Source organism: Eublepharis macularius, chromosome 12, assembly GCF_028583425.1.
Source record: "Eublepharis macularius isolate TG4126 chromosome 12, MPM_Emac_v1.0, whole genome shotgun sequence".
NCBI classification, from domain to species: Eukaryota; Metazoa; Chordata; class Lepidosauria; order Squamata; family Eublepharidae; genus Eublepharis; species Eublepharis macularius.
In genome coordinates, this window is record NC_072801.1 from 31,790,209 (window position 1) to 31,804,500 (window position 14,292).

At 47.0% G+C, this 14,292-nt stretch overlaps 1 protein-coding gene across 2 annotated transcripts; it reads left to right on the plus strand.

Annotated features, from left to right (window-relative positions):
* Positions 1–4,019: 4,019 nt before the first annotated feature.
* RAMP2 (receptor activity modifying protein 2) lies at positions 4,020–11,760 on the plus strand. 2 transcript variants are annotated; one of them, XM_054992770.1, is made up of 5 exons: positions 4,020–4,094; positions 4,266–4,414; positions 5,953–6,105; positions 9,267–9,369; positions 10,288–11,760. In XM_054992770.1, exons 2-5 carry the CDS (start codon positions 4,366–4,368, stop codon positions 10,541–10,543), a joined length of 561 nt encoding a protein of 186 aa, XP_054848745.1. In that variant the 5' UTR covers positions 4,020–4,094; positions 4,266–4,365; the 3' UTR covers positions 10,544–11,760. The 2 variants fall into 2 exon arrangements, with proteins under 2 accessions (XP_054848745.1, XP_054848746.1); XM_054992771.1 differs by having other exon boundaries at positions 4,046–4,123.
* Positions 11,761–14,292: the final 2,532 nt, after the last annotated feature.

Below are 14,292 nucleotides of genomic sequence, written 5' to 3' on the forward strand. Positions count from 1 at the left end.
ACTTTGATCCTTTGCAAGAGCTTTGACTCACAAAAGCTTATACGCTGGAAATCTTGTTCGACTTCAAGGTGCCACTGGATTTGAATCTTGCTCTTCTGCATACCAACACAGCTACCCACCTGAAACTAACTCTGAGGAAGAGAGCTCCCTTGAGCCAAGAGGAAACGCAGGGAATGCATGTTTTAATAAACACCTGGACATCCTAGACCTGGACCTGCCTGCATGCCAATGACTCTAGTAATAAAGCCAGTCTCCAAACATCCTGAGCAGCCCTTATGCAAGGGAAGGAAAAGTGAGGTGCAGGATGAAAAACCCATATATGGGAGAGGGAGGGCCCATCTTTACTTGCAGCCGACAAGGACATTTCCAGCATGACTCTCGATTCAGGGAATGAGAGTTTGCCTTTCTTGTTGAAGGCAAAGACTAGAGCTGATGCATAGCTAGACACAGGGAGGGACCTCACAGCTGCACAGGGAGAAATCATCCCCCAGCCAAAGAAAGCACCAAGAGTTACCCCCAAGCAAGGAAAGTACATTCACAACAGCCAGGAGTTTTGGTCCACTGTCCAGCAAACAACAGAGAGGCACATGGAGGACTGTGATTCTCCTAGCCCTGCTTGCTTAAATTTAAACCTGGGCAAGCCACAAGTGCAGAGATGTCATCAATGCCAAGGGGGAAGCCATCTCTAATTGTCCCTGCTGGCTTGTGGGGGAGAAGGGCAGCCACGGAGAGCCAGAGGGTGGGTCGTGGAGACAGCGGGAACATTCAGGAAAACAAAACACCTTCAGCAAGAGAACACTCAGCCAGGGACGGGGTGGTCAAGCAAGGAAGGGGTCCATAGGCATCTCCCCCAATATCATCAGCCCACGAGAATGCCTTTCATAGCCTGGTTATGGACTGGTGGACTTCAGGGTGGGAGACTCGCTCCACAGGCATCCCCTGGCCAATAAAGAGACAAGCCCTGTCTCCTCCTTTCCCTAAAGGGCATTTAGGACTGAGGGCACTACCCAGGCAGAACCTACTGTGAGAAAAGTGAGTAACACAATTATGTGTAAGCAAAATGAAGCCACAGACTTCCCCTTCCATCTAGATAATATATCATTCAACAAGCGGATTTGTGCCCGAAACCTGAAAATTAAGACAACATGATGGGTACAGAAAAAAGTTTCACGGAAAATACCTCTCCCCTCACATACACACACTGTCCCTTCACCCTTCTTCCCTGGTTTCTCACCTTTGTTTCCTCAAAGTTGTGTATTTGTTCACTTGTATGTGTTCCTAAAGACAGATTTTTATTTATGTGATTCAATGAGAAGAATGCCTCTAGGCCTATGCAAAGTGCCTTTCTTCTGTCTCAGGGGAAATAACTCACTACATATACCACAATGGAAAGTATTTGCTAACTCTACAAAGTCTTTTGCTGATGCTCCAAATACATTGGGACACTTTTATTGCATAGCCCTATGTGATAAACCCTCTTGGACCTGTGTGAGTTTCAGCCGTCTTTTATGTTGCTGGTTGTGAGCTAACACAGCCTGCTTTCTTATCTGTAGGTCGTTGACATGTCCCAGGTCTGACAGACATGTTGTCCTGACCCAGATTAGGAAGGGAGGTACTGGGAAGTATGTTTCTGGCTCAAGTTGCCGAATGAACTTCAATCTCATCCACTGCGGAAGCTCTAGAACCTCCATGCTCAGGCCTTCTCTACCTCTCTCCTTCCTTCTCCCAACTGAGGCCTAGAGGGTGGTCTGAGAAAGGGAAGTTTCCATTTCTGCAGGTCCTGTTGTGTCTGCCAGGAACGGCTGGCTGGGATTGACTGGCCCTTGCAGAGTTTAAAGATTTTCTGACTTCAGGGGGGCGTTTCCATGTCAGCCAGTGCGCACAGGCTGCTTCCCCAAGGGCTCAGAGCCAGCCACTGTGACCTCAGCAAGCGGCACTCTAGGTGCTGGCAGGCCTGGACTCCATCCAGGGTGTGATCCATTCCATATGTGGCCAAGCGAGTGGGAGGGAGAGGGTGGCCTACTTCCACAGGCCAGGAAAAAAACACTGAAAGCACAAAGCTTCGGACAGTGAGGGCAGGGAGCCATCTTACTGGGTGGTTTCTGTCCCGTAAATGACACACATATGGGCGGGAAGGTGGGAGGAGGGAAGGAGTTGGCAGGAAGACGCCCGGCTTGGATGGAGCTGCTGTCTGGCCACAAGAGAGGCTTGGGCAGGGTCCGGTTCTGCCTGGCTCTCTCCCTGAGCGCGTCCCAGAACTGCTTGTTGGTGGCTCAGCCACATCCGAAATTGCTTCTAGCTCATAGAGGCCCCAGTTGGGATAGCAGCAGGTCATGGATCAGGGCTGAGTGCCATTGTGGTGCTGTGGATAAAACGGATTGGTGCCTGCATCCTGGGCAATCTTTTTGTTTTATGGCCCTCCAGCCTCAGTTCTTCTGTCTAGTAAATGGGGGTAAGGGAGGACAGATGTAATCATTGCAATCTGAAAAATGGGAAGTACAGCGGACATCTTGTGGGGGTGGAGGAGATGACTTAACAGGGGCTGTGGTCAGAGCACTATCGGGATGCTTAGCCCACCCTCTTCCCAACACCTTAGAGCTGGTAGCAACACTACCAAACATGGAGCTCATATTAAAACAGAATTTTTTAAAAAAAAATTAATAACATTCTCCACTTGTCCTCCAGATAAGATGCCCTTAAGTTGCCCGTGGTTCCGAAGGAAATCAGATCTTTGTCACATAAATGCAGAGCAAGGAGAGCATTGGTAGGTGCTGGGAAGGACCGCTGATGGGGAGGCCTTGGACAACCCCATCCAGGTGGCCCATGGCAAGGGTGGCCAATGATCGGCCTCAGTAGAAAGCCTGTTCACGTGTGGAAATAGCCAGCCAGCAGTCAGTGTGTGTGTGTGGGGGGGGGGGAATCGCCTTTTAAAGAAGCCCCCTTGCCTAGATTACATATGACATCTCTTTTAAGTGGTCTCCTATGGGCCAGTGTGTTCTTGTAGCTAGCCTAGGCAGTAGGGTAGCCAAATCCAGGTTGGGAAATTTCTGGAGATTTGTGGGTTTGAGGAAGGGCAGGGTTTGAGGAAGAGAGGGACCTCAGCGTGGTCTATTGCCAAAGCAGATGTTTTCTCCAGGGGAACCATTCTCTGTGCTCTGGAGATAAATTGTAATTCCGGGAAATCTCCAGGTCCCACCTGGAGGTTGGCCACCTCACAAGGAAGCTGGCCTGCCAGCTAAAGACCTGAGCTTGCTTCCTACCTCTGCCAGGCCTGAAACTGAAACTCATTCTCACAAATGTGCTGTGGCAAAAGATTGAGGGTGGAGTGAGGGAGGCTGAGATCTCATTGGGATTAAAAACTGGCAGGGCAAAAGCACTGTTCAGTGGGACTTGGCACAAGTATCTCAACCTGCTATTGCCAATGCAAAGCAGCTATGCAGTGCTGGTAACTTCTTTGCACAGGTAGCAGCCCAGTATAAATTACACTGTGCATGTACAAAGAGTTTTTGCTTCCCTACTGCCATGATTAAACCAGATCTCAGGCCTCATCTATAATCAGATGACAATAAGCGCCTACCTTGCAGGGTGGTGGTGGGAGCAAATACAACCAAGATTACAATATAAGTTATGTCTAGTGACAGTTTGTTGGCATGGCATAGAGACATGTAAATTATTATCAGTGTTGTGCATGTAAATGAGAAGAACAGACCACTCTGTTAACAACAGGAGGTACCCAGCCACACTTAGTCTTTCGAGCCCCATTGGTCTTTTTGCACTCTGAAGCATTTTATGTAGCTTTTGTTCTGTAGCATCTTTTTCACCCACCAGACGTGGGGAGAAGTGCAGAGGTCAAGAGACTGTGTGCTGTCAGAACTGTGCCTCTCCCAGGACTGATTTTGCCCTGATGGGAGGGAGTGCCTGTTGTCTCCACGGGCCCAACATTCCCCTTCCTTCCCTCTGCTCTGGCTGCCCATTTGAGCTGACTCTTGGATTTCACAACCAAGCAGATAAAACCGACACGGGAATCGTCAAGCAAAGACACACTGGGCCTTGGAAAGTTGACTTGCCCCACACAGTAGCTCTGTTGCTGCCAGGTGGGGAGACCTAAATTGACTTCCCTGGGGTAAGAGGGGTCTCGGAATCTCTGGCTGGGTGTGGAAGCAAGGGAGGGGACGGGGGCCTTGCTGCAGCGGAGCCCCTGGGAGCAAGGCTTGCTCCTGAATCTCATTATTCACATGCTTGATGCTGCACTCTCTCACTACCAGCTCTGTCAGAGGAAAGGAGGCGCTTCCTGTTATTCCGATTCAAATATCAAGCTGGACAGGAGGGATCAGGCAGCTGCACAGGGCAGGAGGGTGCGCAAGGATGAATGGCCAAAGTTTGCTCTTGCAGCTGCTTCTGCTGGTCCTTATTGGTGAGTACTACTTCAGGCTGGTGGGGACTGAGCGGTTTGGGGGGAGCCTTCACTGCTAGCAGCCTGGGTTCTCTGCACTGTGTGAACTGGGACCTTGGGAGTGGTGGAGAAGGGAGATGCTCCTTGCCCTGGACTTCTTGCCTGCAGAGGGCGGACTTTTGGCCCTTCAGGGAGCTCCCTGAAAGCTCAAGATTGAGGACAGGAGGGTGCCCCCCTTCCACTCTCTACTGCCAGGGTGCTCGGGTCTCCCCTCGCCTGTTCCTTGTGATCAATACATAGTGAGGCTCCCACAGGATTGGGGCAGTCCCTAAACGCCCAGTAGGCCTTTTAATTACCACAATCTTTACCATCTGTGCATCAGTGTTCCAGCAGGTCTACTCAAAAGTAATTCTATTTGGAGGATCCCCTTGTTCCCTCCTCCTCTAGATTTGCTAGTGCCCATCTATCCCAACATTTTACAGGGTTACCAAGATTTCTGAAAGGGAACCACGCTCCTGGGGCAGTTGTTTTTGCACCTCTGTGAGAGTCGGCATGGTGGTTTTTCTAGTGGGCATTTCAGCCACCTGCTCCAAGCTAGCTTTGGCATTGGGCGGGCCAGGAAGCCTCGAGCAACGCCTTTGCCAAACAAGATTGTCTACCCTCTTAAAGATCAGTTCATGATGCTGACCATATGTGCCAGGATCACACAGAAGAGCACAGAAGAGGTGTGCAGCAAGCTAGCTAGACAATCTGGTCTCTAGTAAGTGAGCCAAGCTACATCTTGTGGGGAAAGGCAACTAGGAGCCAGGTAAGCAAATGTCTTAGGCATGCTCTGATGTGCCTCTTTCTCACCTATGGCAAAAGGAATCTCATCAAGGTTCTTTCTCTCTCATACAACAGCCTGTCGTTGGCTGCTGAAGTTCGCAAAGTTCCAAAGGAAGTGTGTATGGGAGGAGCATTTCCTGCTCCAGTGAGCCAGGGCAGAGGGGCAAAGCACACATTACCACCCTTCCATGTAACAGTCATTGTTCTTGCATCCTCCTCTCCACCCCAGTGCTGTTCTTTTAAAAGCAAACCAGATTTGTGGGCAAAATTTGGAGCAGAGAAGAAGCAGCTGTAGCTGAGGGTTGGGGGGGGGGGAGGCAGAATGGAGTCTTAATTGTGTTTATCGAGTTTTGTTAGTCTGCCTTTTCTCCAAGAAGCTCAGGGTGGTATCCATTGTTTTCCCCCAGCCCACAATTTTACCCTGACAATAATTTGGGAAGGTAGGTTTAGCCGAGAGAGCAAATGATCCAAGGGTGTCCAGTGTACTGTAGGTCACAGTGGGATTTTGAAGTCCTAGGTTGGTGCTGTAACCACTCTAACATACATCCACTACCCTCCTTCCACTCCGGGTGAAATGTTTACCAAGGCAAACTCTTTTTGTCTTGAACATGAAAAGGATTTTATGCATCTGTAGCAATACCTAGAGGAAGTTTCCAAAACTCTAGAACTTCTGAGAGAACCGTACTTGGAAACTTTCTTGCACCCTTTCTGCTCGCTCTCTCTCTGCCTTCCAGTTGTTCCAGCACTGGATGCTCGTTCAGGGATCACAGCAACCCCACATGGTGCCATCTGCTCTCTGGAAGAAGAGAAGAGTACTGCAGCTCCTGAGCATGAAGTAGAAATCCAGAAAAACACGACACACTTCATGAACTATCGTATGCTTCAAGGTCAGCACATCCAAACTGTTGGAGGGGAGGGGAGACACTGGTGCCTCGGATCCAGAGGAGTTAGCCGTGTTAGTCTGTAGTTGCAAAATATTAAAGAGTCCAGTAGCACCTTTAAGACTAACAAACTTTATTGTAGCATAAGCTTTCAAGAACTACAGCTCTCTTTGTCACATGCATCCCTTGCATCTGATGAAGGGAGCTGTGGTTCTCAAAAGCTTATGCTACAATAAAGTTGGTTAGTCTTAAAGGTGCTACTGGACTCTTTACTATGGTGCCTCAGAGGAAGTGGAAAGTGCATTGCTCTCCGCACCGTGTCATGGCACAGCATACCCATCAAGGCAAGAATGAAGGAATGTATGCTCTTACCACAATTACATTCCACCTTTCTGCCACAGCATTCAAGGTACTTTACAGTTCAAAATAATCCCCAACAATACAAAACAAAAAGAAAACAGATGAGAAGAGAGGAAAAACAAGGAAACTCAGGTTTCAAGACAACTTGAATAGTAATAGGCTCGGCCCTGTGCAGATGATGGAAGCCACTCAGCAGGGCCACCTCTACATATCCCAGTATGCATACTTATAAATTAACCAGACAAGCAACTCCTGGTGGTCCCCGGCCCAAAGGACATCCTCCTGGCCTCCCCGGCCTGGTGGAACACTCTCCCGCTGGAGATCCGGGCCCTGCGGGACCTGTTACAGTTCCGCAGGGCCTGTAAAATGGAGATGTTCCACCGGGCCTTTGATTGAGTGGCAGCGGGTGTCCCCCTTCTTTCACCTAAGACCACCACTTTTTCTGGGACTGCCCCTGGCCATGTGCTATGCCCATATACGGACTCCCAAATGTTTATTTAAATAGCCTGCGCCTGGACTATTTTAATGACTCTTTTAAGATTATTAATGATTTTATGGTTTTGTGATTGATTCGCTGCGTTTTGTGAATGTTAGCCACCCTGAGCCCATTTGTGGGGAAGGCGGGGTGTAAATCAAATCAAATCAATAAATAAATAAACCAAAATAAAAAACTAATAATGGCCTGATGAGGAGTATGCATGTTCCAAAAAGTGTGGAACATCAAGGGCAGCTTGGGGACAATTTAAGGAAGAAAGGGTGGACAGGAATTACCCTGCTAAAGTACCCCCCCCCCAAGAACTTATAGAATCTCAAAAAAGAAGAATTTGGGGGGGAGTAGCAATTTCCACACACACCCTCTGGGATCCTCACAGTCCCTCCCCGTTTGTTCGCCTAGGATCATGGTCAGGGACCACAATCAGTAGGGCAACCAAATAAGGTCACCAATAATTAGCCAGCTGTCCCTTTTCGTGAGCCCTTGACTTGTAGTTGCTGAATGATCTCACAGAATAGTCCCTTCAGACAATTCTGAGCTAAACAAATGGTGGTTGGTCCCAGCCAGGACTTTTTTTCAGTGGGAACGTGGTGGAACGGAGTTCTGGAACCTCTTGAAAATGGTCACATGGCTGGTGGCCGCGCCCCCTGATCTCCGGACAGAGGGGAGTTGAAATCGCACAATCTAAACTCTCCCCTCTGTCTGGAGATCAGGGGGCGGGGCCACCAGCCATGTGACCATTTTCTCTGAGGGCAACCCACTGAGTTCTACCACCTCTTTTCCCAGAAAAAAAGCCCTGGTCCCAGCTGAACTGGTGGCTTATCATAGCCTGATGGACTCCAAGAAAATGTGCCCCATAATGAAGGGAGGTATCCCCAGCCATGCTCGCCACAATGCTGGCAGGCAGGGTCAGAGAAAGTGATACCTTCATTTTTGCAACATGTCTTCTTCCAAGCAGAAAGAATGAGATTCTGTGTCCCCCGCCCCACCCATGCACTTCCAATCACCCCAAAGACTCCTGCTTAACAAATACAAGCTTCCTGACAGGTTGTGCCTAGCACTCTAACAGCCACACAGATGCACCCACTCTCCTCTCCCCATGCAAAATTTGAAGGAAAACTAGCTAACAGATGTTGTTCCTTTAAGACAGTAAGCCTCCCACGGTGAAGGCTGGCCTTCCAACAGTTCACAGGAAACTGAAGCTGACAGCGCTCCCTTAAAATCAATGTCAGTGTGCTGTTTAATATTGATGGGTCTTGAACTTGTATCTTTTAAGGCCATTCTGTTTCATCTTACGTACAGGGAACAATTCATATTCCCAAATATTACAGCAAAAGAAAATTGTCAAACGGTCTAACAAGATGTGGCTGGCTTTTGATCATCCTGTTGTATCACACTGAAGAAAAGCGGTCACCTCCACTCAAAAAGGCACTTGCATTGAGTTTCAATGTATTATTTATTTACTTATCTATTCACTTTATTTATACCTCACCTTTCTCCCCAATGCAGACCCAAGGTGGCTTACGTAATTCTCCTGTCCTCCATTTTATCCTCAAAACAACCCTGAGAGGTAGGTTAGGCTTGCCCAAGTGACTTGCCCAAGGTCACCCAGCAAGCTTCCATGGCAAAGTGGGAATTCAAACTGGGGTCTCCTGGATCCTAATCCAACACTCTAACCACTATACCATGCTAATTTATGACATTTATTTATATTTAACAGAGTAAATGATGACCTTGCCCTGTCTAAACAGACTAGATAAATGCTCCGTATCCCCACGTACCTTTATTGCCTATAGCCAGCACCACTTCTTTTCTTGGGCTTCTACATAGATCAGCACATCTCTAACCTGACATAACTTCTCTGCCATAGTTGGAAATGTCATGCCTCCTTCCTCTCTTTTAGAAACTCTAAAACTTGGCTGTGGTTATAGGCAGATGGTTGCTGTGAGCTGGTTTGGAGAGCCCAGTCAAAAAAAGGAGATATAAACCTAAGGAGAAAGCATACAAAATTATTCGTGCTTCGGTCACTGCTATCCTGCAGAACCACTGAGCTTGAGTCAACAAATAATTAAACGACTATAATGTTGATGAGCTCCCTCTAGCCCTTCCTTCCTGCATCAGGCACAGAATGCTGGTTGTTTTCCACTGACCTTGTTGGCATACCTGCCTCATCTCCCAGTCTACTGCAGGATCTTACATTTCCATCACAGGATTTCAGCATCAGGTGGCCAGCCACCCCCCTCCGCCCTCTGATGCCCTGCCACACATACCAGAGGGCTCTTATAGCTCACTTTTGGCTTCTTTTCCTCTCTAGATGCTTTGTATAGAATCTATGCCGAAGTGTGCTGGGATAGATTTGTTCAGCAAATGGCCAATGTCAGCGCAATGCACTGGTGTGAATGGAGCATCATCAGCAGGTACTGCCAGGTTTGGATAACAACAGGGGAAATTCAGGTGCAGAACCCTGAAGTTTTGTGCAAAGACATGTGGTCACATTAAGAATATTTAAATCTGAAATTCTGATATTCAAATTATGAAATTTACACATTTCAATTTGGATTTTCTTTCAGTAAAACTCAAAATATTGAAACAGACTGATAAAATGTTTAAGGTGACAGTGTATCAATTTCCAGAATCAATACCTCCTTTTTACTTTCACACTTCAAATAACTGCATCCGTATTTCAGAATATTGTTTTATTATAAATTTAAATTCATTTTTTTTGCAATCAAGCAAAATCGATTTAAGAGAATTTGTCCATGTTTGCTGTCTGATTTGTGTATTTCGCCCTGAGTTGATGGAGTTCATTCTGGGGAAGGTCAATCCTGAATTTATGTGGAGTTCCTCCATGAGAAGATTAGAAGTGGCAGAAAATTCTCTCTGAGGGGCAGTCTGCCCACCACAAGTGATCTTCCTTCACAATATATAGAGGAAAGGAAGTTTGGGCTGTGCCTTGGGGTGCACTGTCAATTAATTGGCTTGCGTATGTCTAGTGATGAAGGCACAGTTCACGTGAACTGAGCCAAGCTACAAGTGACGCCTGACACAGGTTGGACCCTTGTCAGCTTCCCTCAAGTTTTGATGGGAAATGTAGGCGTCCTGGTCTTGCAGCTATAATGGAGAGCCAAGCTGTAAAACCAGGACGCCTGGCGTCACTTGTAGCTTAGCTCATGTGAAAAGGTTTCATAGTAGCCAGATAGGTGAAGAAAGTGTTAACAAAGGTTAAAACTTTTTAAAACACTGACCAGAAGTCTGCAGGGCAAAGTTTCCCCTGGGGTGAGGGCTAAGGACCAACTTTTGCCATCTAATTTTCTCTCTTTCACTCGACTTCACAGGCCATACACCGGCCTGAGATATTGCCTGGAAAACAGGGCAGATGAACTGGAGTATGGCTTTCCCAATGCCTTGGCAGAGAATTACACCGTCTGCAGCCACCGTATGTACTTTCTCAACTGCACTCTGGCGCACCCGCTCCTTCTGGACCCCCCTGAAAACGTTCTGCTGACCCTGATCATAACCCCCATCTGCCTTATCCCTTTCTTGGTCACCCTTGTCGTACTGAAGAGCAAAGATGGTGAGATGCAAGCATGAATCTTGCCTTCCTGTAGTGCCTGCTGCATCTCCACCATGGGATTAGCCCCCTCCCAGTTGCAGCACAAAACAAATGCCCCCAGGGACAAGCTGCTGGGATGTCACCTGGTCACTCTCAGTGCTAAAAAATAGTTAGGGCACTTTTACACTTGTGCTAAAAGAGAACAAACCAAGGGTTATGGCAGAATCCTTCCCCTGCCAAGTCTCTCCACACAAAACATAGGGAAGATGCTCATGACATACTTTTGCATCACAGAAGCAACGTGGGCACATCTGCTCAGCAGCTGAAGCTTCCAGAGTTCTGTAGGGAGAACTCATATTAAAGGAATTAATGCTGCTTCCACGAGGAGACGATTCTCTCCGTAGCTCTTATTGCAGCTACAAATGCCTTTGTAGAGGAGCGTTCACAGTCCAGTTCCCCCCATATGTTTCTAACCCCAAATCCCCATGACTGCCATTTTCCACGCATGCACCAGAGGGCTTTTTCAGGCTTTTTTTAAAAAAATGGGAGTTTCTAGATCACGATATTATAACATAATAGTGATGTATTGCCATGATCTACTGCTTCCCAGAATTCATTTTTTTTTTAAATTAATACTCTAGCTCAGTCCTTCCCAACCTTTTTAAGTATGAGGGCCCCTTTTTAACATTACAACATTTCACAGTATAGTAGTTGTATTATGCATATCCATTGATTGAGAAAATACATAATGTCCAAAAAATCAAAATGATATTGCTTGATTCTCATAGGGATTTGCAGGCCCCTTACAATAACTCTGCAGCCCACAGGAGCCCCTGGCTTCCAGGCTGGGAACCACTACTCTAGCCCTTTTCGTTACAGAGTTGTAAGGGGAAACATGCATAACTCCAAAATGATAAGGGCTAGACTTACTTTTTTAAAAACTGAACGCTCATAACTAGTACAGGGTTGCAGTGGTAGTAATCTACAATTCCTGGTTCTTTTCTTAAAGCCTGAAAAAGCCCTTTGGTGTGTGTGGGGAAATGGGGGCCACAAGTGCTGAGGCAAGGAAAATGGCACCCATGTGGGCAGAACCTGTAAAAATGCTCTCTTCTTTTCAACATGGCATCTAAAGGCACGGTGACTGTGACCTTTCCAAAAAGATTGTACCAAACCAGGTTTGGGGAGGATCACTGCAAATTGGGGGAAAATGCAGAAACAGGACAACTAGAGGACAACACAATGTGGATGCTCCCGAAAAGAGAGCTTCTGTGAGGAATCCAAGGCAGCTCAAAACATCTGTTTGGAAACAGCCCTAGATATTTTCAAGCGGTTGTGATAATAAACGTAAAATGTTCACCAAATGGGCAGAGAAATGGTTTCCCTCACTGCTAATTATGACACAAACATTTCTCTGGGGTGCCTCCATGTTCTTGAACTCTTGCAAGGCTTAATGGGGAAAGGAAACACACAACATCTAGCTACCTCTCCTCCCTCTCGTCTCCCTTTTCCCCTGATGGGTGGTTCGTTTATTCCTTCCTGGCTGGAGCCTGAACTGGTATCAGCTCAGATCTTTCAAAACAATACAGTTGCTGAGGGAAACTGTTCTAACAGCTGACCCCACGAAGGAGAAGGGAGGGGAGGGGCCATGCTGCATGCCCAGTCACACTTTTAAAAAATGTTTTTCAGCCTGGGACAGCAAAACCACAAAAGGGCAAGAAGCCTTACAGTGTGTTAGAATGAAAGGAGAAAAATCAAACGTATTATTTAGTCATTTACTTCATTTATACCCGGCCTTTTCCCCCAATGAGGACTCAAAGCAACTTACATCATTTTCCTCTCCTCCATTTTTTCCTCACAACACACCCTGTGAGCTAGGTTAGGATGAGAGTCTGTAACTGGCCCAAGGTCACTCAGTGAGGTTCATGGGAGATTGGGAATTCTAACCTCACTCTCCCACATCCTAGTCCGATACACAAGCCACTGTAAACACTGCTGTGTGGCCCAGCGGGAACTAACTTGTCACAGGAACTAGTCAGTAGGATATCATTATATTGTGCAACCCCATCCTGCATAGCACTTAAGGGGCACATTTGCTACAAGAAAAAATGGAATTTCCCAACAAAATATCACAACCTGAATTCAAGACAAAGGCAACAATTCAGCCCTGGAAGTCCGGTTTTGAGTACCGATGTCCTAACGTGCAAAAAGTGACTGTATTGTTTGTCTCATACCTTTCTTTTCTCTGGCCTCCTTTGAGTAAAATTCTCCAGGGGTATCTACCATGGAAATATATTTTCTAGTCTACATGACTGGCTCTCTTGTCATTGGAGAACGTCTTGGGGAAAAGTGCCAGCCTTTCCCCTGCTTGTTTCCTGCTCCAGAGCAGCAAACAGAGTGCAAGGACATCTGCTACGTAAACATGATCTTAACTTCACAGACAGTTTCATAACAAACTGCCTGGTAGTGTCTCTTCCGTAAGCTTTTGAGTGCACTCTTCCATTCCTGAAAATTAAAAAAAAAACCCTCGTTGGATAATTTTATGAAGGATATCTAATTTCTCTAACATCTTGGGGGAAAGTCGCATATAATTTTTAAAGCTATGCAGGGTTTTGTTGGAGCTGACCAGCTCCAGGAGCTGTTCTGAATGCCTGGGATCAGCTCTGGGACACAGGAAGTGCCAAGAGGAAAAAAGAATGAAGCACTGTCAAATGTCGCCAGGGTTACCTTCGCTCCTGCCAGTGCCCACACCTCCGGGATTAGGAGTAGGCCAGCTTCTCTAGGTCACAGCAGTGTGCTTGTTCTTCATTTTAAAAATGAACAGGGTTGTTGTGAAGATGAAATGGGAGAATCAATCCCTTACCAGGGGCAGGTTGGGCCACAAGGGGGCCCTTGTGCAGAACTGAAGGGGGGGCGACTGTTGAGGAATGGTGGTGGATGGCCCCTGTGGTCCTCTCAGGGTGGCCATTTCCCCCTCACCAAGCAAGTGGTTCAGGAGCAAGAGCATTTGTTGTCTATTTGAATGGTATTTTATTAGGTTAAATCATTTATTTAAATCATACTTGAGTATGTTTGTGAGCCACTTCGGGGTCCTGTCAGGGAGACAAGTGGAATGCTAAATTGCCTAAGTAAATATCAATAAATAAGGGCAGTGGCCATCTCCTCCTCATACCTGGGTCGTCCTCCATGTGAGGAAGAAGTAGTAGTAGTGGTTCAGGCGGCCTTATGTTGCAAATGAGGAGGATCAGTGGGTCCCTTTGGCAGGCCCAGCTTCCTCTTCATGGGAGCCCAGCTGGCCATGGTGTCTGCAGGCAGAAGCTTGGCCACAGCCTCCTCTTACGCCATCACAGCTAGCCCTTGAACACTCCAGTTGCTGCCACCAGTCCTCTGGAGTAGCCTTCTGGGAAATTAAGAGAACTGCCCCTCATGACTTACCTACAGAGGAAGGGCAGGATATTAACATGATCAACAGACTGCAAAGCGATATGTTTCACTAACCATGTACAGAGGCGAGTGCCGCAAAAGTCACTTAGAGCCACTTTGTGCGTGACACTTTTTCTCTCAGAGAGAGATTTTCCATAGGGAAGACAATAGACCTCATTTAATTATTTGTGAGAATTTGCTACAAGTAGAACGATAAGATCAAATAACATGAAGTGGTCCTTAAAAATGATTAGATAAAACATACGTCTATACATGAAGGTCTAGGGCATACCAATACTGGAGAGACTAGCAATGCCTGAGGCTTGCCCAGGAGACATAAAGACAGGTTTAGATTATACTAGGAATG

Excerpts from the sequence above, each read along its gene's own strand:
- RAMP2 (XM_054992770.1), top strand. The coding sequence starts at position 4,366 with ATGAATGGCCAAAGTTTGCTCTTGCAGCTGCTTCTGCTGGTCCTTATT. Across the intron at positions 4,415-5,952 it reads GCTTCTGCTGGTCCTTATTG|TTGTTCCAGCACTGGATGCT; the intron begins GTGAGTACTACT and ends TCTGCCTTCCAG. Across the intron at positions 9,370-10,287 it reads GAATGGAGCATCATCAGCAG|GCCATACACCGGCCTGAGAT; the intron begins GTACTGCCAGGT and ends TCGACTTCACAG.